Here is a 27,714-nt window from a genome sequence, read left to right as displayed (position 1 = left end):
GGGACAAGAAAAGGGAGAGTGCGTATGTGTGTGTGTGTGTGTGTGTGTGTGTTTGTGTGTGTGTGTGTATGTGTGTGTGTTTGTGTGTGTGTGTGTATGTGTGTGTGTGTATGCGTGTGTGTGTGTGTGTGTGTGGTGTGTGACGTAGGATTGGGCGAATTTGAAAACATCGGTGAGGTAATCGATCGATCGAACAAACTGCCCATCCCTTACTCTCATTTATCGATAAATAGTCAGAAAGCGATTGTATCGCGGCCATCACGGGATGGGACTCATGGGACGGGGGGCAGTCGTCGTCAGTCGTCGTTGTAGTCGTCAGTCTTCAGTGGTCCTCAGTTCCGCTCGGGCTCGGTTCCAGTCGGTAGTGTGTTAACGCTGGCGTTCGTTACGGAAGCTGGGAAAAATCACGGAGTAAAGGGCGTGTAAGATGTACGAGTGCCGGAGCTCTCGGACTCTTGGCTCGGTCACGGCCTCGGCCTCGGTGACGCCGCCGGGAGCGACGACGAGCAGCGGCGCGTGGAACACGACGACGAGAGCAGCGCGCGGATACAATCGAGTAGCTGTGGCTTAGCTGTCGAGTGTCGAAAGTAAGGAGAGCCCACAGCTAAGGAGCTGTCCGCGAGAGAGCGAGAGACGCGAGACGCGAGAGATGTCTGCGTCCTAAGGAGTCGTGTACCGATCGACCGACCGATCGACCGACCGACCGACCGACGGATGGATGGACGGATGTCTTGGCCGATTTCTCGTCGTTGCTGACGCGATGCCCTTTGCTGAAAATTCCACGAACTTATCTTAGACAAGCGCGCGTGACTCTCGAGCACTCGGTGAAATGTTTTCGTCGCCGGCGTCAGCGGCGGGCGAGCCGTCGGGCTACGATTTTCAGAAAGAGGAGAACGCTGCCAAGTGGAAGGGAGTGTTTGTCAACTCCCTGCGCAAGGTACATCTTTCCTTGCTCCGACTCTGCTCCGCTCAGTTCTGCTCCGCTCCGCTCCTTCTCTGTCTCCTCCTCCTCTCTCTCTCTCTCTCTCGCCTCCCCTCTCCCCCCCCCGCCTCTTTCTTCAGCTTTCTCGCTCACTCTATGCGCCCGTCCGTCCATCGCGCCCGTCTTGTATATACTTGGATTTCTTGTCTTCTACTATCCCGTTCTATCCCCTCCACTTCGCTCCCGCGCCGCTTCTTCCCCTCATGTTTTGTTCGCTCCAACGCTCGATCATTTTTCGTCCCAATGATTTTACGTCGAGGCTGGATCGATCAACGACACCGACCGACGTCATTGCCGTGCGCGACCACCATATGATTTCTTAAATGCCGTCCTATCAACATCGCCGATTGGTGGATTTTTTTATCGTATACTCGCGATATCGTATCCTCGCGCTTATTTCTATTCTCCGACTACTGTCAACTCCTTCGCCAACGTATCTGTCTCAAAATATTATATTTTATTATGAAATTGTATGTCTATGGCCAGTATAATATAATTGTACGTGACAGTATACTACAGGTACAGACGTTAATAGTCAAAAAAATATCATTTATTTTGTAGGTACTAGAACAAGTACATCCTAGTCTTGAAGCTCGACAAGATGCCTTAGACTACGTGGAGAGTTTAATTTTAAGAATGCTAGGCATGCTTTGTGGACATCCACCTCCTCAGACTCCTCAAGATGTAGAGGAAAGAGTAAGACGAACGTTTCCTACACCCATCGATAGATGGGCTCTTCGTGATGCGAGAGATGCTTTAGAGAAAGGAAAAAAGAAGTCGCCGTTAGTACTACCAGTTGACAAGATTCATCAGTTATTACAAAAAGTATGTATCTATATGCTTATTTACTCACACCGTTGCATCCAGGTTCTATCGTTTAGGAATATTATATTAAAAAATATGTTAAAACTGTATAATTACAATACACGTTATTTTTTATAACAGGAAGTATTACAGCATAAAATTGATTCGCAAGTTAGTCTTTTTGTAGTCGGTGTTTTGGAATACATTTCCGCTGATATTTTGAAGGTGAGTAGAGTTCAGAATATTGAACCGTTCTCGGTAATTGCATGCCATTTTTATTTTACAAGAATTGTCTGGAAATATTTAAGATTACTTTCTTTTCAGCTAGCTGGAAATTATGTGAAAAATATTCACCATGTAGAGATTTCCTGTGAAGACATAAGAGTCGCGATGTACGCGGATGTGGTAAGCTATTGTTTGTGCAAGTTTAATTAATGTTGTGTCTCTGCACTGCACCTCAACTAACATGCACTCTGTATCGTGTTGTACTATTTATATTTTGAGACTGATTTGAATTAATCTACACACACACACACACACATACATATACATATATGTAGATACCTTTGTAAATGTACCATGATAATAATTTTATTATGTGATATGTGATATTTCGAATCAGTCTTATAAAATATCTAGATACACAATGGTGTATATATTTATATAAACTTGTATAGAAGAAATATGATAAAAACAAATTGTATTACGTCGTATTAAATAAGTAGTAAATGCAGTAGAGAAATATGATACCTTGCTAGTAATAGTTTATTATTTATTGCTAGATTCAAATTGTTTTTTCTTATTATATCAATTTAAACTTTATTTAAAAATGCATCACCAACTTTTTAGTTTATATTAAATTATTTGATAAAAAATAAAAATTATAAATTTTTTCCATAATCTGTAATTAATTTGTATCTGTAAATCATAATTTTTGAAGCATCTGTTACTAGCGATAGGTACACTAATAAATTTTAGAATTGGCTACTTGTGGCTGCATCTATTTTATGCTTGGTTTTACATGCTTTTTGTTAACATACAATTCCACTAACAACCATGTTCATTCTTCGCTCATGCTGTTCTAGGTGATACGTACTCGTGATCGCACAGAAAAAATTTAAGGTGTCAATATTTTTTGCTATCTTTCTATCATTTTTAAAAATTATATTAGTCTTATATGTATTTTTTTTTATTTTTTGATTGTTCTTCGGCTTTTCCTATTGTTTTGTATCAAATTTTATTGAAAAAGTTGATTAGAAGATATATTGCGACTTTTTTGTCACTAAACGCACAACAAAATGAATATCAATATAATATTATTTATATAATCGAAAAATATAATTTTATATGTATACACATAATATCGCAATTATAAACTATTTAATTGAATTAAGAAAGTATATAATTTTCTAGTACTTTAATTGCAAGAAGCTTTAAAATAAGTTCAGCATATAATCTTTTTTAAATTCAATTATAATTATGTTTAATTTATCAATATAAATAATATTCGTAAAATACATATAAGATTTTGGAATTAGAGGAAATAAATTTAAAGAACAGAGTTGAATTTTATAATTTTGAATACAAAATTTCTCTGGACAAATTCTATATCTTGGTGATCTAATTGTTTTGTGTATAAATATTGTATAATTTTTTCTAGTTTATTCTCTACAAATATATAACTGATTGCTTGTTCAAAGAATTGCTTGTTAATATAATTTATTTTATATATGTGCAGAACAATAACTTTTTTAACATTAACATCAAACGTTAAAGCAAGTTAAACTTTAGTAAGTAAACTCTTTTCAACTTTTTCAGATTTTCCACTTTTTTCACTTTTTATGGCTAATCATAGAAGAAATATAATTTGTCCAAATTATGTGATTATCCCCATGTATAAAGTGTGTTTTCATCTTTACTAAATATATAGAGAATTAATATAAGTAACATGTGCATCATATATATTATATACAATTATTATTACTTATGCTATATTCAGTTAATTATACTTTAGCATGCGTTTAATAATAACTTTATATATGTATATACGAGTCACAAACACACTGACGGAAAATATTTTAACAGCACACACGAATTGCTATAAAAAATTTAAATTTTTGTCTCATTCTTTTTTAATCACTTTCATGTTGCATGCTATTATTGTAGCTATTTTGGCCATTAATAAATTTTGATGAGCATAACTGTTAAGTATTCTATTTGTTATTTTTTTCTTTTTTTCATATTGATGTAAAGAATATAAAAATATAATTATTTGTAACAATATAATTTATCAATAGGTACTGATGGACATGTTTCATCAAGATGATTGTACGGAAGGTCCACAGAGTAGCTTGGGTACAGTTGTTTCGCAGACTTATGAAGAGTCTGTTCGAGATCTCATTCATGATGAACGGCATTACATCCGTGACTTACATATGATTATCAAAGTAATACATCGTAATTAAAGAACATGGAAGTTTCATCAAGAAAAATTTAAAAAAATGAATTTCTATTACTAGGTATTTCGTGAAGAAATTGCAAAGTTAGCACAAGATAAGGGTGAACTGGAGACGCTTTTCAGTAATATTACAGATATTTATGAAGTTACTATGACATTACTCGGCAGTTTAGAAGATATAATGGAAATTACTGCTGAAGAGAAACAAACACCTACAGTTGGTTCGTGTTTTGAAGAATTAGCAGAGGCAGCAGAATTTGATGTGTATATAAAGTATGTATTATGTATTTGTAATTATATAATTTATGCATATGAAATTCTTACTACTTTTATATTATATTCTTAGATATGCGAAAGATATTAATAGTCCAGCTAGTCGGGAAGTTTTAACAAATTTACTATCAAGACCCGAAGCAAGTGCGGCTCTACGAGCAGCAGGCCATGGTTTTAAAGAGGCTGTTAAATATTATCTGCCAAAACTTCTATTGCAACCTATATGGCACTGCTTCCTGTATTTTGATTACATAAAGGTATCTTTTCACTTGTATATATAAAATTATTTTTCTAACAATCTACTTAATATATTTTAAAATTTTAGGTTTTACATACGCGTACAACTAATACAGAGGATGCCGAAACGCTGGAACAGGTGCAAGGTTTGTTAAGACCACTACAAATGGAATTAATGCAATCTGTAGCAAGTCTTCCAAAAAAGGATACGAGCTTGCGAATGCAGAGCAGAGCAAGGAGGCAAGCGGTACTGGAGAAAATTAATGAACTACAAAAGACTGTAGACGGTTGGGATCAAAAAGATATCGGGCAGTGTTGCAATGAATTTATTAGAGGTAATAAGGAAATATCTTTTTATCATATCTCTTAATAGTTAATCATTTCTTTAGATTAACGATAGTTATATATCGATAATGTTTATATAGAGGATACGTTGAAAAAAGTGGCTAGTAATGGACGAAGATTAACAGAAAGGAAAGCTTTGTTATTTGATGGTTTATTAATATTGTGTAAACCAACTGGTAGTAAAAGAGTCAGCGTTACCGTTGCAGCAGGTATCGTAGCAGTCGGAGTAGGTGGACATTCGACTCACCAAGGTGAACTCCGATTAAAAGAGAGACTTTTCATTAGAAAAGTCGATATTATTGATAGAGAAGATACCGAAGGTAAACGCATATGCAACTTTATTATAATTTTGTGTCATCTCTATTTACAATTGAAATATTTTTACAGAATTAAAAAATGCTTTTGAAATTGCACCAAGGGACCACCCTAATGTTATTCTTGTTGCCAAATCTGTCGAAGATAAGAATAATTGGATGGCGGATTTAGTCATGTTGAATACAAAAAGTATGTTAGAAAGAACTTTAGATAGCATCCTCTTGGACGAGGAAAGAAAGCACCCGTTGAGGCTACCTCCATCTCACTTATATAAATTTGCCGAACAAGATAGTTCGGAAAATATTGTTTTGGAGGCCAGAGAAAATGGCGGTGTTCCCTTGATTAAGGGTGCAACTTTGATAAAATTAGTAGAGAGATTAACTTATCACATATATGCTGATCCAGCTTTTGTAAGAACATTCCTTACTACTTACAGGTAAGTAACGATAGCTTATTCTATTAATACTTTTCATATAAATTATTTATATTTTAACAATTTATTTTACAGGAGTTTTTGCTCACCTCAAGAATTATTGACATTGTTAATAGAAAGATTTGATATACCAGATCCTTCATTAGTCTATGGTGAAGAAGAAAAACCTTCTGTATGTAAGACAGCTAGAGAAGATTGGAAAAGATATAGGAAAGAATTTTGTCAGCCAGTGCAGTTTAGAGTTTTAAACGTTTTAAGACATTGGGTTAGTAACATTTCCTAATTTCTCGCTTCTCTTAAATTTCCAGATTCTTTTAAAATAATAAGAAGTAACATTTCGTATTTGCAAAACAAAAAAAAGTAAAGGGTTTAGAAGCACAGGCAAAGTAGGATGTAATTTTTAAAGATAAATTTATTAAGTTAAACTCGCAGTACGTTTGGATAACCTCAGTCCTCCTCAAATGAATATTTATTAGAATATACGTTTTATCAATACTTGATCACACCTGACATTCTTTTTACTAATCTTATCACTTGGAACTCAACTTATTTTCACATAGCGCGCAACGAAGTATGAGTATATTATTTTAACTACACCTTGACATTTTATTATTCCGATTCCATAGACTAATATTTTTTTCATTTTAATTTCTATTATATATGCTCTTTTTTTAATTTTTATCTTGTTTGATTTGATAAGTTTTGACAATCGAAGTAACTTTTGACATGTGTATGCTGTGTTGCAAACGTTTATTTATATTTATTTTAACAATATTTTTGTCCTTAATTATTTATTAGAATGGCTAAAAAAGACCAAGTAAGTTGAAACGTATTGTCAGTTTAACTTAACTTACTAAAATAAATTTATTTTTTTTAAATTGTATTCTATCTCGGTCCTTCTTAGCCTTTTTCTTGTACTAAAATATTGTTTTATTTTATTTTTCCTTTTTCTTAGGTGGATCATCATTTTTACGATTTTGAACGTGATAGAAATCTTTTGGAAAGATTGCAATTATTTTTGGATACAGTTAGTGGTAAATCCATGCGGAAATGGGTTGATTCAGTAATAAAAATTGTACAAAGAAAATGCGAGCCATCGGAACAACGACCTATCACATTTAGTTTTGAACGATCTCCTCCACCGGTTGAGTGGCATCTTAAAGTTCCTGAAGAAGAATATGGAATACTTACGGTATATAAATTATTTATCCTTTAATTCCTTTTCTTAAAATAATATTTCTCTAATATCTTGATGTATTTATGACAATATCAGTTACCGAAATATATTGAAATGACTTTATCAATTACAGTTACATCCTATCGAATTAGCAAGACAATTAACATTATTGGAGTTTGATCTGTATAGAACAGTAAAGCCTTCCGAATTAGTCGGATCTGTATGGACAAAAAAGGATAAGGAAAAGACATCACCAAATCTGCTGAAAATGATTAAGCATACAACAAATGTAAGTTTGCATTTTAAGTTATCAGAAATATATCGCGAGATATTAAATGTTTATTGTTTTATGTCACGTTAATTTTATTTTTTCATTTTACTACGATTTGATAGTTTACAAGATGGTTAGAAAAGACAATAGTAGAAGCTGAAAATTTCGACGAGAGATTAGCCATTATATCACGTGCAATCGAAGTAATGATGGTGCTGCAAGATCTCAATAATTTTAACGGCGTTCTAGCTGTTATCAGTGCTATGGGATCGGCTTCGGTTTTCAGATTAAAGTGTACATTTCAGGTATGTCCAATTCATATACATAATTAAAATCAAAATTCTTATAACAAACTATTACTTTTTTACAAGTTTACTTTTACAGCAATTACCTGCACGATTAGAAAAAGCGTTGGAAGAAGCACGAGAGCTTAATAACGACCATTTTCGGAAGTATCAAGAGAAACTAAGATCTATCAATCCACCTTGCGTACCATTCTTTGGTAAATATTATAAAGTGGTATTACAAAGTCCTTTATTATTAAAGAAAATTAAACTATTTTTTTATTCTTAGGTATGTACTTGACTAATATTCTGCATATTGAAGAAGGAAATTCAGATTATTTACCAGGAAGTCCGGAGCTTATTAATTTTAGCAAACGCCGAAAAGTAGCAGAAATAACTGGTGAAATACAACAGTATCAAAATCAACCCTATTGTCTTTTGGTGGAGTCTAGAATAAGGCAATTTCTTGAAAATCTATGTCCTTTTGATCCTAATATGAAAGACGCGGATATAAGCAATTATTTATATAATAAAAGCTTAGAAATAGAACCAAGAGGATGCAGGCAACCTCCACGATTTGTAAGCGTTATTTAACACAATGATACAGTGTATAAAAATTATTATGTCTTTTACATTTTCTTAAATTTTTGCAATAGCCGCGTAAATGGCCAGAGTTGAACTTGAAATCGCCAGGAATCAAAGCTAGAAGCGGAAGATTACCAGCTCCGTTACATGTGGTAACATCCAGCGTAAGATTACACGAGTCTCCAGCGGACGCGTTTCCCCACGGATTACCGGAAACACCTCCACATGGATCACAAATCACAATTCCACATGTAATGGACCATAGCGTTTTTGTGCCTGTCTTATTAGGTATGCATTTATACTTAAATCACGTATTAATTACAATTATAAATATAACTCTCGTCGTTTATTCTATAGCATCTGTGCCACCGGCATCACCTAGTCCACCTAGCATGTCGGCGCTTTCACTCGCTTCGTCGGGTAGCAGCCCTCAATCTCCTGGACATTTCTTTACGAATCCTCAAACTCACTTCGTCTTTAATAGCACTATAAACATGATAAGTCCTACAACGTCTCTACCGTTGCCAGGTGGCAGTCCCAGTGCAATACAAACACCATCGTTTCCCAATAATGTACCTCCTAGCCAACCTCCACCACCTTTACCACCCAGACCTAAACCCAGACGAGAAGGTTCATGCAGCGAATCGCCGCAACAAGTAAGATTTTAAAATTATCTGAGATACATTTGGTTTAAAAGTTTTTTTCGAATACTATAATAATTCAATGTTGAGATATCTTCTTGTAACAAGATTTTAAAATATTGCAAATTTAAATGTTTTCTAAAAAAAAATGTTATTTTTAAATCAAGCAATTATTTTTATTTTTATTCAATACCAATGTTTATTACTTTCATTCTTACTTGTTATATTGGATATGAATGTTTTGACAGATATGTTATATTAAACTCATATTTCTATATTATATTAGAGTAGAAATATTTTTGCACTAAGATTAATGAAAAACAAGATATTATCATGTGATTTTCTTCAAGAAAGTAAGAAATTTGTTTTGAACAAATATAGGCAAAACAAGCTCCAAATGCACCAATTCTTCCTCCGAGAGATGATATTTCGCCACCGCCGTTACCACCGCGACCTGTACCATCACGACTTCCAGCGACGCTAAACCCGAGTAGTTCGGCAATATTAACGCGTCGAAATTCCACGTTAGAAAATACAGGCTGTACTGTCATTCATCCACGGAGACATATGTCTTTTAATAGTTCTAGCCCTACAAAACTTCCACCAACGCAGCCTAACGGTGAGATAATATGTCGTTTACAAATTTATGTGTATAACAGATATTTATTTTCACAGACGTTTATTTTTTATGTTATTGGGTTTCAGGATCAGTAACGCCGAGGTTACCACCAAAACCTTTACCAGGACGTCCACCTACTACCATGTTTAATTTTACCCCTCCTGGACCTAGCTAAGTGTTGCTCTTTCCACACAATTTTATTTTTTTACTTTATTGGAAAAATATTTTCAGTCGCAGCTTAGTCCATTTGGTAAGTAAAGTTGAAATTTTTTGCCACACAAAAAAACATAATCTAATATTAGGTTTGACATGAATTGCACATTTTAGCAAATTTTCAACTAGCGCTAATCCTCTTATCTAACCTGTAGCGATCGTGGTACAGAGAGTCGTGCGTCTACTCTCTATGCCGAAGATTCGGGTTAGGTTCATATCTCACTGATTTAAAACATTTGATTTTATTCGACTGTTACCTCTCGCAAGACAATAGCAAACCACCGAGAGGTATCTTGTCAAGAGAATTTCTCTAGATAAAGCCGTTAAACTGTAAGTCCCGTATATCTGTGTAAATTGTAAACAGCGCACATCACAGAAATACGTCGAGAGGTCGCTACGCTCTGATAAGAGTTAAGGACTAGATGTATGTATGTAATTCTCTTATTTCACCAACCCGCGTGTTGTCCGAGTTCCAAGTTTTAATGATGCCCATCCTCTTTTTTGATTCGCGAGAACGATTTGACCAAGAATAAAAGTAGAATAACACAAAGTCTAAAGTGTATGATGTTAGCCCCCCCCCTTTTTTTTTGAAAATTACAATTTCGAAAGTTGCGTGCTGTCCGAGTATCAATTGTTATTTGGAATGAGCATGAAGTGAGACAAGGGCAAAGCGTAAAGTTGAAAATAGGCCGGCAAGTACAATTCGTGCAGAGTCCTGATAGATTGATGGATTGCAAATAAAGTATTTGTATTAGTGCCAAATTATTAAATGCAAAAATAGAAAAAAATGTTAAATGATTATTTGATAATTTTTTTGATAAATTTTCAAGTTTTCCTATTTAAAATAGTACTTAGTATTTTTATCACATTTTATAATCTTACTGAATAGACTACGCTCAGTATCAGTTACCTGAATGGCTTCCTTTAAATTCCCATCTCTCCTTCAAACACAACTGTGATATAGTTTTCATGTAAAAAATATGTTAATGTAATTAGACATTTAGCTCTTAAAGTAATAGACGTAAGAAAGTGATGTGTATCGAAATGAACATGTATACAAAAACATGTACACACACACGCACACACGCGCGCACGCGCACACACACACACACACACACACACACACACACACACACACATATATATATATATATATATACAGGAGGGAAAGAGGGAGAAAATACATGTATATTATTATAAATATATTCTATATACATATATATATATACATACATAATATAGATTGTAATAATTTCTAGGAAAAAAATATGGCATTATGTAAAATAAAAAAGTATATTGTGTAACAGTATTTGTAACTTTTACCTTATATCTGCGTTTTTTACAGTGCATCTGATAATTAGGGTCGAAATTGTTGAAAAGCGCAAATGTAAGTTTATTATAAAACTGGTACTTATGAGTTATTTGGAAATGATACTGAGAATAGTTAATGTTTACACAATAGACAGAACATTTGGCTTTTTTTCCTTATTAATCTTATATGACCTCGAATTTTATGAGTGGAATGAACAATAATAAAAAGGTAATGTTCGATTTTACGGCACTTGCCATACTGTGGAGCTATCGCTGCGTTTACTATGCCTAATGTCAGCGTGAGTATCTAAAGCGTCGCTCAATTTACTGAATCGTCTGGCCCAGCTTCCTCTACCGATGCTTCCGGCTTCCCTCAAAACCGAAAGTAAATCATCTTCATCCTCTTTTCCCCTTATTTCCTTTTCATATTTTTCTTCTTGAGCGATCAATTGTTCGCGTTGTATCTGAGTTGTCAGAGAATGTGGTACAGCTGGTATTGCGTAGCTCATAATACCGGTAATTGCGAAAACCTGTTTAAAAGGAAAAAAGTTTTATCTTAATCGAAACAACAAATTTATCATGTTATATTACTATAAAAAAAGAAGGAGTTTGTCAACTTACAAAGTGTTCGAAGACAACGACAAATGCTAGACGCGCGGCGAAAACATGCCAGTACTGCGGACTAAGTCCGTAAGGATCGATGTGATCCGGACCGTTTCTGTAGCCTCTGTACTGACACGTTTCCGGATGTTTAGCTTCTACGTCGCTCTTCATATCATCGCGATAATCGGAAGTATTGAATTCTGACAGGGAGCTATCGATGTAACCCACCAAATCTTCGTGGGGCGAATAAACGAATGCGTACACGCTACGTGGAATAAAGTCGGATGTGTACGCGATAACGAAGGCCTGAAACACGTATATTTCGTAAGATTGAAGATTGCGGGCGCGACTCGATGAATATCGAGTATCGAGTGAGAGGTGCGTGCGTACATTTGATACTACCGCCACGTAAGTTACACCCCTAAGAATACCAAACCAAGCACCAATATCCTCTACTCGCTCGGCTAAAGGTCTTCGAGCCTCCGAGACCATTTTGTACGCGTCCAATCTTATCTCAGCGATATTATTCAATAAAGCGAATAGAGGTGCTAAGGGGAACGCTGCCACGAATAATGTTACAAATCCATACTGCAGTACTACGTAAACAGTGCAAGAAGAAAAAATGTATATACAGATATGTAAATCTGTAAATAGAAGTTGATAGAAGCGTTACGCGTAATGCCAGACTCACTCATTTCTAAATATTCGTCGAATAAAGCTAATCTTCCCGGGTCTTGAAGTTGATAATCTTTCTCCCAACACGTGTATCTTCTACCGTGGTCTTTCGTCGCCGCGACATGCGTTCTCTTGCGCCACCAATTCCACAATTTCGGTGATAAAATTTCGACAATGTTATTAAAGCATTGTTTACCGACCATTATAATCGCAAGTTGAATACAGACTTCGGAAAGGCAACCAGCAGGATCGCAAACGTCCGTTTTAATACGATAAAACTCTGAGTCTCGCGCTTGTGCATCGCCAGGATGAACGAAAAATCTTCCCTAAAATAAATAAATAAATATGAGATGAATCTCGTGATGTGAAACTCCTCCTCCGTCCTCCGTTTGACGTCGTATATGCTGGTATACCTTAAAAAAAGCGATGTAAATCAAAGAAGAGTAAAAGTTGACAAACTCGAATAAAAAGATTTTAAACGTATAACTGGCTTCGTATTCCGTCTGCGTTCTCGGATTTTCCATATTGACCATCCAACGAGCCAACCGATGATAGATTCGCGTAAGTATCATGATTATCACCAAGTTAATGAGGGCAGCGGTCATGGAAGTGAATATCTTTGCGTGCCTTTTTAAAAAACTACCACCTCCACCGTAAAAGATAGCAACCAACGAAATGCGATATACGATCGTCCCTAAAACCGCCCCGAGGACTACGCATATCTGCGCAAAAGATAATATAACGATAATAATTTGTGATGACACACTGTGTGTGTGTGTGTGTGTATGTGTGTGTGTGTGTGTGTGTGTGGAAATGTGTGCGCGTGATATAATTACCATAAAAAATACTATCGATCCAGTAGCCAAATTTCGGATGAATTTAGACCACACGGGCAAATACGGTTCTTTTTCCTTCGTCACGGGATTTATTCGAAACGTTTTAACGGACGTCTCGAATTCAGGTCTAGGCTCTTCGTTGTAATCGGCGTTTTGAAGATCCCATTCCCAAACGAGCACGGCTTGTCGTCGTTTCCATAGCTCGAGGAATGTCGTAGCTGTGTCAAAGATGTTACGTCAGTATCGAAATATAATTAAAGAACGAACACGTGTTGGAGATGAAGTACTTTACCCTTTCTCAATTCTTACCCCAAAAAGACATAAAAATAGCGAAGAAGACAGTCCCGGGATTGTCAAATAAGTAAGTCAATTTTGAGAATAGACAAGAGTCGCCGAGTTTTTGATAGGTACACGCTCTATCGCAAATAGGACATAGAGTGATATTTCCTAAAATATTGCGTTAAATATAAAATTAGAAATATTACGGGCATTACGGAATGTCATGATATCTCTCTATCTTTTATTCTAATCAAGGACATTCATTTACCAGCTAAATTAGGATCGCATATTTCCTTGCTAGGAACATTGTCTACGCTGTCCATGCTTAAAAGACCGTAAATGAAACATAAAAGTCCTACCACTGCTGGTGCATATAAGCTTTTCGTGTAGAATCCTAGCCAGGCAAAGTAAAGAGCGACTTTCTCGCCAAAGTATCTTCTTATTAACCACAATGGCTGTTTTTTATACCTAAAAATGTATGAAAACAATTTCAGATAATAATAAGGCAAAATAACTCGATGCTCGACATCGAGTAATCCAAGTATTATATTTTCTATTACCATTGGGAGGGTCTCGCCCATATCAAGTACAACAAGTATCTATCGAGAATCTCTCCGCTGCGCATGGGTTTATTATAAGGACCCTCGTGCAAAGGAAAACAATCGAGATACGTTCCATCGGCTAAAAGCCTGCGAATACCAGATTTCTCATGATTCTCGTCGTATCTCGCTCGCAATAATATTTGCATCACTATTAACGATCTCTGGGCAGGCGTGTAACAATTATCTCTTTCCTTAACGATAAATCTGTCGAACGTTAGTCAATTGGTTATAATAAGTCGTTCGACGACGACTATTCGACTATTCGGCCTTACCTTTCTTCACGATCGCTGGAATCTATGTAATCATAAAAATGTGGTTCCTCGGGATATTTCGACGTATCCCAAGTATGTATTTTACGAAACCATTTGGTCCATCGCATCCATCGCGCCCAAAATTTGGATAGTTCTTTGGCATCGTCTGCATCCTGTGTTTTCAAAAGTGTTTATACGTCACTTAGGCGCGATAATACGCGCGCAACGCACAAGCTTAGAACGCGCGTCTAACGCGCGCTTGCCTTAAAGCGCCTTAACTCGCCTCAACACGTACCCATGTTTTCATAGGAATCGTTTTGAATCTCTTGGTAGGTAGTTTTAAACTCATTATTTCGGCGTATTGCACCTTGACTTTCCAAGGTATATGTAATTTCAAAAAGTTAGTTTTCCCATCGAACGAGTTCTCCTTCGGCTCGAGCTCCAGTTGCAGACCTTCTTTCAAAAGATTTTGTTGAAACACTCGTCTCTGCTCTCGCCGACGAGCTTCTAATTCGGTCATGACCCCTTCGTTCTCTTCCTGATAGACTAATACCATGTCTATTCTTCGATGACCGTCGCTAAAATTAGATCGAGTCGGTTAATCGTCGCTTGATCGTGACACGTTAAAAAAGTCCTTTCGACAGATGGCCTAATTTGAAAAGAATACTTAATACTTTTTATCTCGTACACGCATGTTTTATAGAAAAAGTTTCTAAAAATAAGAGAAATTATTCCTCCGAAATAAACGACCCTTCGCATTTTCTTTCTCCGAGTGGCTCGCTCGCGCATAAGTAACGATAAAAAAATGATGAGACAATCGCTAACGTTCTAGATAATTGTATTAAGTTGGTAATAATAGAAAAGTGCCTACGTCCATCTATATACACATATATGTATACACGTCTTGGCACTCGATTGTGTAAGGTCCGAAATAGCTCGTGACATATCGCCGTGATAGACAATTACTCACCGAAAATAAAGTAGCTCGGGATCGATTCCCGTATCTTTCGACGGCAATGAATCTCCGGCGTTGCCTTCGACGAAATCCAACGAAACTGGTGTATCCGGTAGCGAAGGATTGATTTCCGGAGTAGCGGGTGCCGTGAGTTTGGGACCTTGTTCAGTTTAAATAGAATTTAGCGTAATCTTATGGCTATGTGAAGCTTACACGCTTTAGCTTTAGCTTAAGAGTGAAGCGCTTCGACTCTCTTTTCAAGTTGACTCTAAAGTCGGCCGCGCCCTAACGGCTTTCACATCATTTCGAGGAAAGTGCCGCATGCCGCTTGACAATTATATTGATATAATGGATTAAATATAAAAGCAAAAAGCCTTTCTTCATGTCATCGAGCGATGTAAGATTTATATTACTTCGCCTTGAAAGTATCCTTACGATAACGCGCAGGGTCTATAATTTCGCGACATAGTTTCGCAAAAGTAGAACGCTATTACGAAAAAGAGCAAAAAGTTAACCAGGAAGTTAGAGCTCACATTCGTAGGATGATAATACTAGAGCCGAGTAAAACGTTGCATTATTAACATCCGATATTCGTGACACGCTGACATTCGTACGCATATTGATCGAGGTTTACTGACATAGCTTTATCGCTGTTATAGACAACCCCGCAGGTTTCCACGACTCACTCTCGTTTACTTCTTTTTTTTTATGTTCGTGCAGATGATATCGCATACGTAATATCTAACAAATTCCGTTATTAAAGCACCATATAAGTGGGACGAGTTAAAATTACAGCAGTTCCCATGTTTGTCGAGCAAACGTGCAATCTCACGTATAATGTAGTATGTAGGCGCGTTTCAAGTTCCGAGAAGACAACGTTCGAGAGAGACAACCGGGTTGACAATCGCGTTCCGTGTTCCCTAACGCTATCGAACGCCTCGCACACACCGCCTTGCTTCGGCCTCGAAATAACGAAAGATCCAGTCGCTTCGCGCGTTCAGCGTTCAGGGCTTCACCGTTTTATTTATTAAATTAAATTAAATTAAATTAAATTAAATTAAATTAATTCTTACCGAAGGCATCCTGCGCGATCAGATTCGTTCCGGATGGGTATACGCTGGCTCTCGACAATTTTCTCCTGATACTCGCCGGCGTTTCGCCGGCTAGCGAGCCATTTTTGTCAGGCTCGTAAATGACATCTCGATTCGCGTAGACTCCCCCCTTGACTCCTCTGTGAGAGCCCTTGGTCGATCTGGCCGAGGACGCGCGAGAGCTGGTTCTGGAGCCACTCGATTTCTCGTCATTGAATTGGTGCTCGACCGGGCTGTTATCATCGGGACGAAGAAAATTGCCCCAACTGTTGGGCCTTCCATTGTGGTTTTGCTGCAAATTATTTAGACGTTTTTCCGCTGGATCATTTATTCCGCCGCCGCCGCCGCCGCCGCCGCCGCCAATTTATATGTATCCCTATTCGTGTCTATTATTGCCTCGCGATGCGTGGAAGAACGTTATTGTCGGAGCTTTAATTTTATAATGGGTTCAACGGTAATGCCAACGAGAGACAGAACGACAGAAATGAGTTGACGAAGAATAAAATGGTCAGAGGATCGATATCTTAATCACCTTTAAACATCGAAACCCAACGCGAGTTCCTGCTAGCGTACTACGTAGCGAAAAAGGACATTACGTCGATTACACCGGTAATTAGACTTGGGATAATGAGCTTTTTTTACAGTCCCTTGACGAGATGACAGATGCAGATATCGATCCGAGCTGTTTAGATGTATCGTTCAGATACATCTAAACGTGCAGCCTTTATTCAGATGGATTACTTAGATATCGGAAGCGCAAACTCGTAAATGTGTTAACGTTATGCATTATCAATTGTTTTATTTTCAGTAAAATTGATTTAAAGGCCACATAAACGAGCAAACAAAATAGGTGTCAATTTTAATTAATTGTAAGTATCTTTAGTTTCGCGTAATTATCTGACAATATCTGCCTCACGATATTTTTTGTTCAATCTAATTATTCGACAAGATTTTGCGTATTCGTTACGTATTCTCCAAATTTGTAATGTAAATAGAATTACATAGATAATTATGCGAAATTAATATTGACACCTCACTATTTCGCTCGCCCGTTTATTATTTGACAAATTTTTATACAAATTATTATTCTATTGAAATTTATATGAGCCGTTGACAATATTTTTTCGTTTCATTTTCTTTATATACATATGTATATGTGCTCGTGCTACACTTGGAAGATGTAGTACTTAACATATTGATATATACATATATGTATATTATTAAACGATAACTCACTATGAGAAATATTCTCACGTGCGCGGGATGCAAAACCGATTTTTCGAACGGTTCTAAGTATACCTGGCTGTCATCGTCTACTTGCTGCTTGTTATCATCCATGTTGATGACTCTTCGTGTTTCTTTTAATAACATACATTCGCGAAGACCGGAAGACTTTCGATGGACAGTGTTCGGAGCGTCGATTGGTTCAGTAACATATTTTTCTCTCGGAAACGATGTTTCACAACTATTGATAATTCTTCCAACGATTATTCATCGATTATTCACTCAAAAGAATCATCTATCCTTTAGATATCCGTCGAAATATTACCGGGCACTTCCAACGAAACTTTCTCGATCGCGCCTGATAGTTAATCACGAGAAAACGAGTGTATCGATCAGTGTCGATAGCTTAAATAATCGCGCTTTGCCGGTAGCCTTGCATTCGTTCAACAGTCATTTAATTATGAAAGGAGCACGAATCAACCTTGCTCGAAGAAAGAATCACGCGGTGATCAAGGGTTTAGTGGTTAGCCTTTGTCCTCGGGACGTACGTCCCTCATCTACGGAGGTACGAGCGAAGACACTTGGAAAAAGCCTCGTCCATTTAATCCTCTCGAGTACGTTTTTACATAGCGAATCATGATGGATCGTTAGTTACGTTTTAATTCCACGAGAGGTGGAATGTTACTTTTCAGATTCACTTGGATCGATCATTCACGCATTGCCATCCGCTGCCATCATCGACTTGACGAGCTTTCACAATATCTTTGAGTTTGAAATATTTTTCAATAAAGTTTAATTCACTATTTTGCCTTTAAATCGTTGCGTCGATGGTCGTAATCCGTTACGACCGATCTGCTAGATTGAAACGAAGAAGAGCGGAGCGCGAGATCGAATGGTAAAGTTTACCACGTACGCGGGCGCGTATGTTTTATTTGATTTCTTTCTTTTTTTTTCCGTTTCGAACCGTTGGAGAAAAAATTTGTACGAATGAATCGTCCCCGAGTGAATAGTTGTTTCCCGACGGTAGTATGAGATATACTGAGCAAAGGACAACAGAAGCAATACTTATGTATCGCCCCGTCAGTGTCCCTTATCTACGTGATCGCACACATTCCGCGAGGGCGTACGTGTGCATTACCTTCGCCTTCAGGGGCGAAGATTTCACCCACGCGCGACGGCGGGGGTGAGAACGGTCGAACGGTGGAATGTCGAGGCTTTCGGAATTGCTATGGTTACCCAATGAACACAACATGTGTATTACATATGTCGCATTAAACGCATCATCGACTCCTTCTTTTAAGCTTGAACTTGAAGCGTCGCGTCGCCGCGCCGCGTCAGCTTTTCATAGATCGCGGACGTAATAAAAACGCGCCTGGTATATCTACCCACGTTCACAGCGACATTTTCTTGCGCGCATACATTAATAAACCAAAGATTACTTTCTGATGTTGGAATGCTCTCTCTCTCTCTCTCTCTCTCTCTCTCTCTCTCTCTCTCTACTTATTATATAAAACTTTAGAAATTATTTCATTTAAACGACTTTGATATTGATTTGTCATCGAGTTAATTTGAACGTTTATTTGAGCAAACCTATTATTTTTTTTTATTTCGATTTATTATCCTACATTAGATCTGTATAACGAAACGCAAATTATTCAATTAGAATTTCTATAAAGAGTCTAGTAAAGCAATAAGTGCGCGTAAGTTTATGAGCAAAAGCGTTCTAAGATCGCTCCGTAAATTGCAATCAAATTTTTGCAAATTGATATATTTAAATAAAATATTGAGACATGTTAATTGTTTATGTGTATTGACAACTATTTTAATATAAATTTTTTTTCGTTGTTATCGGGTACATAAAAAATACGTATACTAATTTATAAATTTTTTTTAAATTTCAATTGTTTAAAAATACATTTAATATCTTTATACTCCATACTTGTACGCATTCTTTCTTTTTCGTTATTGATTTAAATGTGTTTTTATTTTTGCATGTTTAATACTCGAAAAGAATTTTCCCAGCATAAAAAGCTAATGAAACGTCGGTAAGTTAGCTAATCGAGATTGAAAATAATCTATTATACTGAAACTATCGAAATGCAAAAAGTAGAAATATTTCTTCCTGTAATTCTTTCGCAAGAATTTTATTCGCAAGATGCATTTTTAACGCTTAAATTTGAATGAATATTCAAACGTTCAAATCTATCGCGAGAATGATCGAATTGCGTTAATAATATATGGAGATTATTTGTAAAACGTTAAATCAATAAATAAAAATTTCGTAATTATCAGTCGTGATTTGAAATGAATTTAGGTAGATCGATAATCGCGATAGAAATTCGAATTAATAATAAAATGAGATTTCGTCTCTCACTTGACTCAAGACGTAGCATCATTCGCCATATTTACAACGCTCGTGCTCGATCAACAGCAGTCAACAGACACCTGTACCCGTCTGCTGACGCTTCGCAGACCGCAGTGTAGACGCAGTGTAGAGAGAGAGAGATTTGTGCGCGTTTCTTTGTGCCAGTCGCGTTGTTCGCGACAGTCGAACGTTCGTTTGAATTTAAAGGAAAGGAGGAAGAATTCTATGTTCGAGAACGAGAGCAGCAAAGGCATCGCAGAGAGAAGCTAAACACTCCGGGCTCCGGTTTCAGACTCGAGTACTGTACTGGGTGTGTCATAATGCGTGCTATTCTAGCCTTGATATGCGTGTTTCTACAAACGGGTAAGAACATTTGCTAAACGTAAATTTCGCACGCACATTACGTGCGTGACGATCGTGAGCGAATACGATTGTTTTTCGTATTAGTAGCGCCATATTTATTTTACAACTGAAAAATTCTCTTTTGTTAATTACTGACGATACACAGTGAGTCACGCAGCTTGGCCATTCAGCTTTTCAGCTTTTCAGCTTTTCAGCTTTTCAGCTTGTAGCTGGCACGCGGCAAAGATATATTTACATGATTTATACGTTGTTACAGTTGCGGCTCAACGTACGCCGACGATATCTTACATATCACAGGAACAAATTAAAGATATCGGTGAAACGGTAGAACTACTTTGCTCCGTTCAGTATGCACAGGAATATCCAGTCTTGTGGATAAAAGTTAATAAAGAAAGTGTACACGAGCAAGTGGCACTTTCCACCGGCACTGCTTTGATAATTAGAGACAGTAGATTTGCTCTCAAGTATGATACAGCGTCTACTACTTACAACTTGCAAGTAAGATTTCAGAATATCATAAAAAGTGCGCAGTGTTGTTTAGACGTTGATTAACAACGTGAGATTAATATGACTAAATTTTAGATTAAAGATATACAAGAAACAGACGCTGGATTCTATCAATGTAGAATACAAATATCTGTAAACAATCTTATAAGCGCAGAAGTGGAATTACAAGTCCGTAGACCACCGATAATTAGCGACAACTCGACCCAATCTCTGGTAGTCAGCGAGGGACAACCCGTCCTACTGGAATGCTATGCAAATGGTTATCCGACACCCAGGATATCGTGGCGTAGAGAAAACAATGCTATTTTACCCACTGGAGGATCGATCTATCGGTACGATAACGAAAATAAATCTTTATTTATCCAAGTACTCTTAAATCGAGAATATTTGAAATAATCTGAAAATATTGCAGTGGTACCACGTTAAAAATATCTTCCATACGCAAAGAGGATCGCGGAACGTATTACTGCATCGCTGAGAATGGCGTTGGACGCGGTGCCAGACGTAATATTAATGTGGAAGTTGAATTCGCCCCCGTAATTACAGCGCCTAGACCTCGACTCGGACAAGCTTTGCAGTACGATATGGATTTGGAGTGCCACGTGGAAGCGTATCCTCCGCCAGCTATTATCTGGCTCAAAGACGACATACAGTTGTCAAATAATCAGCATTACAGCATATCACACTTTGCGACCGCGGATGAATATACTGATACAACGATTCGAGTTATTACCATAGAAAAGCGACAATACGGAGAATACCTATGCCGCGCAGCCAACAAATTAGGCACTGCCGAAACGAAAGTCGAGCTTTTTGGTAAGAGAATTCACAATATATATTGTGAAAAGAGATAACTTTCAACTTTGTATTTTTCTATATTGTATGTCAACTGTAGAGAATGTCTATATAGTTGAAACAATTAAGTGTATTAGATGGAAAAACTTTTCATCGATATGTTGACTGTGGCATGATAATGCATTTTCATCAGTAATCTTAGCGCTATGAATTTTTATCTTCAATTTATATAAACATGTATATTTTTTACATCTTTTCTTTCCTTAGCAAAGTCGATTTTTATTTCCGTAGATAGCATGTATTAGATTCGTTCCTTCTTTTGTTTGCGCAGAAACCATTATTCCCGTTTGCCCGCCAGCTTGTGGTCAGGCTCATTATGGAACCGGTGTAGTTCCAATTTCTTCTGGACCTTTGGTAGTTCTAGTTATATTAATTTCAATGACAATGAGGTAAGTCATGTTTTATACGTATTCTTGCAGTAATGTTGATAGTTATTCAGATATCGAGCATTCGATTGTAGATCCTAAATGGGTTTCTATGTTTATCTTTAAACAGGCTATCTGTACGAGATTTTCTCAATCAATTTTAATAAATGTTCTGTGAATAGAAATAAAAAAAATATTGTATAAACATAGGTCCAAAAATGTTTAATTACTTATATCAAAACTGTGGAATATGTAAGAAACTCAAGTTTATCAAACAAAAGTCATTTTACAAAATCAAGATAATACATCAACGCAACTGCAGGGGTTAAGTGAAATTCCTACGATGATAAAATTAATATTACATTGATGTCAAGTTTATACTGTGACATTTGGGTGGATGGCATTTGTTAAGTGCAAAATTGGGTAAAATATAAACCTTTTAATACTGCATTTTCGGATCTGTGTTAGGTAATATTTTTTTTATTTCTGTGTTCATACAACACACTGTTGTTGAAGTATATAAGGAAAAAGCTGGGACACTCTGTATTTATGCATATGTTTGTGATATTTACAGAAATTTCTACGCCAAATATTAACTATCCGGGCCTTCAATGGGCAGCGGCGAATCAATGTGACTTCTTAAAATGGCTCTATGCAATCATCAGCTTTATTGTTGTTGTAATAACGCTGTAAAACCAAAACTGTAAAGGCCTCAATTACTGTTTTACTAACTTACTTTCTATATTTGTATCATGCAATTATTTTTATAGTTATTTACAACAGAATTTATCATTAATGAAAAACGCGCATATCGTGACGAGTCGAGTCACCACAATGCAGTTGTTGATAGAAATTTAGTATCATTATTTACAAATTCAATTTTTTACAGTACCTTTATTTTTAGAATAAACTTTTTATATGTATATATAGGTATATGTATTTATATGCAAATTTTATATTGGAATCTTTATATTCAATTTATTGGTGTTTTTTTTTAATATTTTTTTAAATTTTTATTATTGACCCCTTTCTCTTGGTACGCGTAATTACGCCGCTCAATTTTTACATCGAAATTTTAACTTTATTTAAATGATATTAAATCTAACGGAGAATGCAGTCTGATAGGATGTTCCAGAGAAAAGGGACACGATGTGATTCTCATAAATTTATCACGCTAATATGATACTTGTTGGCATTTTAATTACTAGAAAAAGTAATTCATGTACTCTTGCGAATATAGACCCCAACGATATACAAATGTTGGAAAGATATAAATAACTAACATTCCAGTACACATTTATGATGACACACCACGTAGTATGTAATGCGGCGGCGTTAATAAACAGCATAATGAAAATTTCTTGACTTCGATACAACTGATAAACGACGATAAACGAACAAGTAAAAAGTAATGATATTACAAAACACACTACATTATTATCTTACTTATAGTTAGTAGTTACAAATCGACAATACAGATTTGTAGAATTATATAGCTATCCTGTTAACGAAAGATTTTGGAATGTCATGAACAAAGAAAACAATGTTGATGTTAGTGCCTTGTTCGTGATATAAAAAAATGTAATTTATGTTAGAAGTAAAATTATACATGTGTATAAGGTAAGCAAAACGCATTACAGAACACATTACGTATATTACTTGTACGTATGTAATATAACACTTTATGCGTCTTATCAAGCACGTACATATTTCTACTTATTGCACATTTATAATCGCGATGTATCTTTTAACAAGGCGTATCATATAGGTGTTGTATAATCTGATAAGAGAAAGTAGAAAGAGGGAATTTGGATACAAAAGAATCTCAGCAAGTTTTTTATATCGTCTTTACAAGTTTCCAATTTTATACCTGCTAATATCGTTATTTGTATTTGAAACTCGATATCATGATATATACATACTCGTAATACTTGTAATAATTGTAGTATCTCTATCTACGTTGTAAACAATTGTGTATTGTCAGATATATATCATGGCTATATAATATCAGCGATCAAGTTTTATACAGATATTCATTTCAGTAGTGTCATATCGCATTTTATTACTTCAAACTCCATGCATTTACATATTCAACCAAATTTATGTATGGAACAAGCAATAAAATTTTATAAAAAGAAAGTATTTTTGTCTTTTCTCGTTATATATTATATTATATATACATATATGAATAAAATAATATATAAACTTTCACAATTTGAAAACAGCCTTGCTTATGTCTCCTTTCTTCAGCGCATCGAGAGCTTCTTTATATTGGGACAAGGAAAATATCTTGATTCCCAATTTATTGTAATCAAGATATTCTTCTGACATTGATTGCACCAAAGCTAATCCTTTGGAAAAACTGTAGGGGTTTATAATCACGCCTATGATGCTCAACTCCTTTTTGTAAATCTGCATAATAATTGGAATTTTGAGTAAAAGACTGTCACAAACTCTATCACATTCTCGATAGATTTACCTGAAATGGTTCAATCGATAGTTTCGCTTTTGGATTAGCGACACCGAATACGCACAAGCGACCACCGTGACCTAACAAAGACATGGCCAATTCCATGGCTGGAGCATTGCCGCTACAATCCACAGCTAAATCAAACTCCTCTTTCAATTCCGTCGGATATTTAACTTTATAATCAAGACCTATTTACATGATAAATATATATATATAGGGCTGTTAGAAAGAGTTTTCTCCAAATTTTTAATATTATCTACATTACCAAGATTGGAGGCAAGATCTTTTCGTTTTTGTTGCGGTTCACTGATAGTGACAGTCTTTCTGAGACCATGCAAATGAAACAAAGAGGCCCACAATAAACCTATGATACCGGCGCCTACTACAAGAACCTTGTTTCCTACGGTTACAGGATTGATTTTGTCCCAACCGTGAGCCATGCACGACAACGGCTCACTCAGTACTGCTTGGTGCATTTCAATTTCATCCGGAATTAAATATACCTATTGTAAATATCGACAATATCATGCAAATAATACGGATATCACAATGCGAGAATATAGTTTAAACAAGATGTAGAATAATTAAAATGGACAATTACAAAATGTACAAAATATCTCAAAAAGATGACGAATGTATCTCTTTGTTAATTTAGAGTTGACTTTTCAATAAAAGTAAAAATTAAGCAAAATCATTATCACAATTTTTGATTTTAATTTTAATTTTCATTGTGTTGCAGCCTTAAATAAAAATTTTATTAACAATTTGTTATTTGTATTCGGTTTTTTTTAATTTAACATGCGAGAAACTTTTCTCTCATTTATTTATATCACGAAAATTATTAGTGCTTAGATATTTTTGCTAAGAAAAAAATCAATGCTAAATGGGCGAAAAATTCATCGTTACATATCTGGGCTTTTTGGGGCATTCCGTATGTATCGCGTACCTGTGTTTCTGGGACAAGCGCGTGCGTAGCCCATCCACCATCTTTGAAAATACCAATGGTATTATTTATACCACCGTGCTTACAAAAATGATAATTTGCATTGTGACAGTGATGGCATATGTTGCATCCCCTGTTAGGATCGACAGCGACACGTTGACCAATTTTAAAGATGGTTACCTCCGATCCAAGTTCATCGATAGTACCTACAAACTCATGTCCAAGAGTCAGAGGCCCATCCTCTTTACAAGGAAAACTTCCCTAAAAGATGCGTTATTTTTAGATCGAAGCATGTAACATCGGCGTGTGTACTTGTGTGCTAGTCGATATCGTGATACGAGGCAATCGAGGAAATTTTAATTCTTTTTTTTATCACGGATTACGTTAGTTCAAATTATAAAAGTTCAATTATCGGACTATAATGAAACAAACAGCTTTCAGATTAATTGTGTTTGTGTGTGTGTGTGTGTGTGTAACTAAAAACATAAATATTTTCTCTGCTAGTTTTAAATAGTTTCCTATAATTTTCGAATAATTTAAATAATAAAACTTGTGTCTTATAAATTTTATCTGTAACTTTTGTAATTTATAATAAAATATTTTTGTAACATAAATTATATTTTCTGCGAATAAGAGATATCATGGCTGATCGAAAAGGTACACTCAAAAAAATAGTCTTGCAAGTAGGTACAGCCACAATTTTTTGACTGCAAAAAATTAAACTAAAATGTAGATAAATGATTAGCAAATTGTGATTTGTGATGTCGCATATGTTTGTTATTTAACCAATCTAAATAATAGAGATAGAATTTATATCTGAATTGGTTGTGGAACTTAGAAAGCACCGTCTGTGGCACCTAATCATGTTAAAGCCAATCTTACACTCATGAGACCTAAATTTTCTAGAAGATATCGTTAAACGTTATATGTGACAAATAATTCTTTTTAGCAAAAAATAGCGGGAAAGTCTAGCTACATCAGCAAAATATTTTTTTGGGTGCAATAGGATAAAATAAAATAATTATGTTTAAGAAACTTTACTATAACTTAATATAACTATTTGGAATCATTATAATGTTTTACGTTCTACAATCACGATACTAAAAATGATATCGATATAAACGATAGAATGTAAAAATGATATACTTCCAAAATATGAAGATCCGTTCCACAAATTCCAGAATACGTGACTTTAATTCGGACTTCGTTCGCCGCTGGTTTAGGAAGAATATCTCGTTTCTTCAAAGTAAGTGACTTGTTCGACGAATTAAAGCTCAAATATTCCATTGCGTATTCACAATCTGTATCTGCTCGAGTCGTTTTATTCGAAGAAACTAAGAAACCCAGTCATCATCATGCGACATTTATATGTTGGTGACACTTAATATCTTATCAAATCGCAAGTGATTGCGCAAGACTGATGCGTGTGTAGAGCGATTGCCGACTCGACAATTATCTAAAGGTCAGGACAATTATACGAAGATCAAAGCGAAAATAAAATTGTTTAAACGCAAGATACAATTATTTGTGGAAACTTATAGCAACGTCGCAAACTTATAAATTATAATGCAACGTTGTAAAGATATGAAAATGTGGAAATAAAAACAGGACTGTAATAATATCGGCTTGTAGAGTATTGAAAATGAGTATATTGAAAATGAAACACAGAATGCAACAATATTTTCTCTTCTACATCGGATTTGATCTCCTAAAAATGGAAAAGCCATAACAGATTTAGATTTCGATCAAAGTGGAATTAAGAAATGTCGGGAGAAGGAGCAAATAATTCAGCGAGCCAATAATTTATTAATTTATGACTATCGTTATATGCGTTATCTCGCGCGTTTGAAATCTCTCAGAGAATTCAAAGTCTTTTAGCATTGTTTTTGCGCATGTCGTTAATTGTAACAAACGTAATGAAAATAATCGTATAAACTTGAATTATGAAAGAATTGCTTAACCTGTACGAGATATGTGATTGAATTAATTCACCACTCGAAGCGCGAGCTCTTTTCTTCGTTTCGAGATAACAATGATGCTGATGCGGCAAATTCATTCACGGCAGATCGACTCATTGTGAACGAATGTCCTTCGATTCATGAGAAATTTCGGGTCAACGGGGCACAGCTGGATAACTGGTTGCACCGGGAAACCGGAAATGGGGTCGAGAATGACGTCATCTAGCTTGAAACTCCGTTTATTCAACCCCCAGGGATAAACTAGGTTACTAGGGCAAGCTAACCCCCTACGCTCATCTTTTCGCGAAAAGAGATTTTTCACTCTAAAAAATACGCTACAAGTTACAATAAGAGCAATATATTTGCTCTTCTTACAAATAACGCGATCAACAGCATGCTGATTGTGTAATATGGAAAGAATAGT

At 35.9% G+C, this 27,714-nt stretch overlaps 4 protein-coding genes across 12 annotated transcripts; 2 read left to right on the top strand and 2 right to left on the bottom strand.

Moving 5' to 3' along the window:
* The first annotated feature begins 108 nt into the window (after positions 1 to 108).
* Positions 109 to 10,766, top strand: LOC105199730 (protein son of sevenless). Of its 5 annotated transcripts, none has more exons than XM_026139531.2 (20): positions 830 to 937; positions 1,544 to 1,807; positions 1,928 to 2,011; positions 2,111 to 2,191; positions 4,084 to 4,233; positions 4,306 to 4,517; positions 4,591 to 4,774; positions 4,843 to 5,089; positions 5,180 to 5,419; positions 5,487 to 5,850; positions 5,923 to 6,112; positions 6,803 to 7,039; positions 7,158 to 7,313; positions 7,418 to 7,600; positions 7,680 to 7,797; positions 7,869 to 8,158; positions 8,236 to 8,452; positions 8,522 to 8,820; positions 9,187 to 9,424; positions 9,511 to 10,766. In XM_026139531.2, the coding sequence occupies exons 1-20, from the start codon at positions 830 to 832 to the stop codon at positions 9,597 to 9,599; spliced, it is 3,951 nt and encodes a 1,316-aa protein (XP_025995316.1). In that variant the 3' UTR covers positions 9,600 to 10,766. The 5 variants fall into 5 exon arrangements, with proteins under 5 accessions (XP_025995314.1, XP_025995316.1, XP_025995315.1 ...); XM_026139530.2 differs by lacking the exon at positions 830 to 937 and adding an exon at positions 1,079 to 1,452; XM_026139529.2 differs by having other exon boundaries at positions 109 to 937; positions 8,236 to 8,820.
* A 60-nt stretch (positions 10,767 to 10,826) lies between these two features.
* LOC105199723 (anoctamin-4) lies at positions 10,827 to 18,629 on the bottom strand. 4 transcript variants are annotated; one of them, XM_039457754.1, is made up of 14 exons: positions 17,477 to 18,629; positions 16,223 to 16,532; positions 15,165 to 15,309; positions 14,490 to 14,772; positions 14,216 to 14,367; positions 13,902 to 14,030; positions 13,610 to 13,809; positions 13,372 to 13,509; positions 13,063 to 13,280; positions 12,640 to 12,948; positions 12,243 to 12,552; positions 11,942 to 12,147; positions 11,570 to 11,857; positions 10,827 to 11,478 (listed from the first exon to the last, which is right to left on the bottom strand). In XM_039457754.1, exons 1-14 carry the CDS (start codon positions 17,609 to 17,611, stop codon positions 11,191 to 11,193), a joined length of 3,111 nt encoding a protein of 1,036 aa, XP_039313688.1. In that variant the 5' UTR covers positions 17,612 to 18,629; the 3' UTR covers positions 10,827 to 11,190. The 4 variants fall into 4 exon arrangements, with proteins under 4 accessions (XP_039313688.1, XP_039313687.1, XP_011165233.1 ...); XM_039457753.1 differs by having other exon boundaries at positions 13,902 to 14,147; positions 17,477 to 18,626; XM_011166931.3 differs by having other exon boundaries at positions 13,902 to 14,147; positions 17,540 to 18,621.
* Positions 18,630 to 19,867: 1,238 nt separating this feature from the next.
* On the top strand, positions 19,868 to 24,058 carry LOC105199724 (lachesin). 2 transcript variants are annotated; one of them, XM_011166934.3, is made up of 6 exons: positions 19,870 to 20,192; positions 20,449 to 20,690; positions 20,775 to 21,031; positions 21,112 to 21,515; positions 21,826 to 21,943; positions 22,494 to 24,058. In XM_011166934.3, the coding sequence occupies exons 1-6, from the start codon at positions 20,150 to 20,152 to the stop codon at positions 22,513 to 22,515; spliced, it is 1,086 nt and encodes a 361-aa protein (XP_011165236.1). In that variant the 5' UTR covers positions 19,870 to 20,149; the 3' UTR covers positions 22,516 to 24,058. The 2 variants fall into 2 exon arrangements, with proteins under 2 accessions (XP_025995328.1, XP_011165236.1); XM_026139543.2 differs by lacking the exon at positions 21,826 to 21,943 and having other exon boundaries at positions 19,868 to 20,192.
* LOC105199725 (sorbitol dehydrogenase) lies at positions 23,956 to 26,725 on the bottom strand. The gene is made up of 5 exons (XM_011166935.3): positions 26,479 to 26,725; positions 25,336 to 25,593; positions 24,655 to 24,892; positions 24,399 to 24,577; positions 23,956 to 24,331 (listed from the first exon to the last, which is right to left on the bottom strand). The coding sequence occupies exons 1-5, from the start codon at positions 26,617 to 26,619 to the stop codon at positions 24,128 to 24,130; spliced, it is 1,020 nt and encodes a 339-aa protein (XP_011165237.1). The 5' UTR covers positions 26,620 to 26,725; the 3' UTR covers positions 23,956 to 24,127.
* Between the last annotated feature and the right edge of the window lie 989 nt (positions 26,726 to 27,714).

Source organism: Solenopsis invicta, chromosome 15 (assembly GCF_016802725.1).
Source record: "Solenopsis invicta isolate M01_SB chromosome 15, UNIL_Sinv_3.0, whole genome shotgun sequence".
Taxonomy (NCBI): domain Eukaryota; kingdom Metazoa; phylum Arthropoda; class Insecta; order Hymenoptera; family Formicidae; genus Solenopsis; species Solenopsis invicta.
The sequence above is the reverse complement of the archived record's forward strand: the minus strand, read 5'-3'. Positions and strand labels throughout refer to the sequence as shown.

Excerpts from the sequence above, each read along its gene's own strand:
- LOC105199730 (XM_026139529.2), top strand. The coding sequence starts at position 830 with ATGTTTTCGTCGCCGGCGTCAGCGGCGGGCGAGCCGTCGGGCTACGAT. Across the intron at positions 938-1,543 it reads TTGTCAACTCCCTGCGCAAG|GTACTAGAACAAGTACATCC; the intron begins GTACATCTTTCC and ends TTTATTTTGTAG. Across the intron at positions 7,314-7,417 it reads TGATTAAGCATACAACAAAT|TTTACAAGATGGTTAGAAAA; the intron begins GTAAGTTTGCAT and ends ACGATTTGATAG.
- LOC105199723 (XM_039457753.1), bottom strand. The coding sequence starts at position 17,611 with ATGTTATTAAAAGAAACACGAAGAGTCATCAACATGGATGATAACAAG. Across the intron at positions 13,281-13,371 it reads TATTTTTATGTCTTTTTGGG|CTACGACATTCCTCGAGCTA; the intron begins GTAAGAATTGAG and ends TCTTTGACACAG. Across the intron at positions 11,479-11,569 it reads TCGTTGTCTTCGAACACTTT|GTTTTCGCAATTACCGGTAT; the intron begins GTAAGTTGACAA and ends CCTTTTAAACAG.
- LOC105199724 (XM_011166934.3), top strand. The coding sequence starts at position 20,150 with ATGCGTGCTATTCTAGCCTTGATATGCGTGTTTCTACAAACGG. Across the intron at positions 20,193-20,448 it reads ATGCGTGTTTCTACAAACGG|TTGCGGCTCAACGTACGCCG; the intron begins GTAAGAACATTT and ends ACGTTGTTACAG. Across the intron at positions 21,516-21,825 it reads AACGAAAGTCGAGCTTTTTG|AAACCATTATTCCCGTTTGC; the intron begins GTAAGAGAATTC and ends TTGTTTGCGCAG.
- LOC105199725 (XM_011166935.3), bottom strand. The coding sequence starts at position 26,619 with ATGGAATATTTGAGCTTTAATTCGTCGAACAAGTCACTTACTTTGAAG. Across the intron at positions 25,594-26,478 it reads CGGATCTTCATATTTTGGAA|GGAAGTTTTCCTTGTAAAGA; the intron begins GTATATCATTTT and ends CGCATCTTTTAG. Across the intron at positions 24,332-24,398 it reads TATCGATTGAACCATTTCAG|ATTTACAAAAAGGAGTTGAG; the intron begins GTAAATCTATCG and ends ATTATTATGCAG.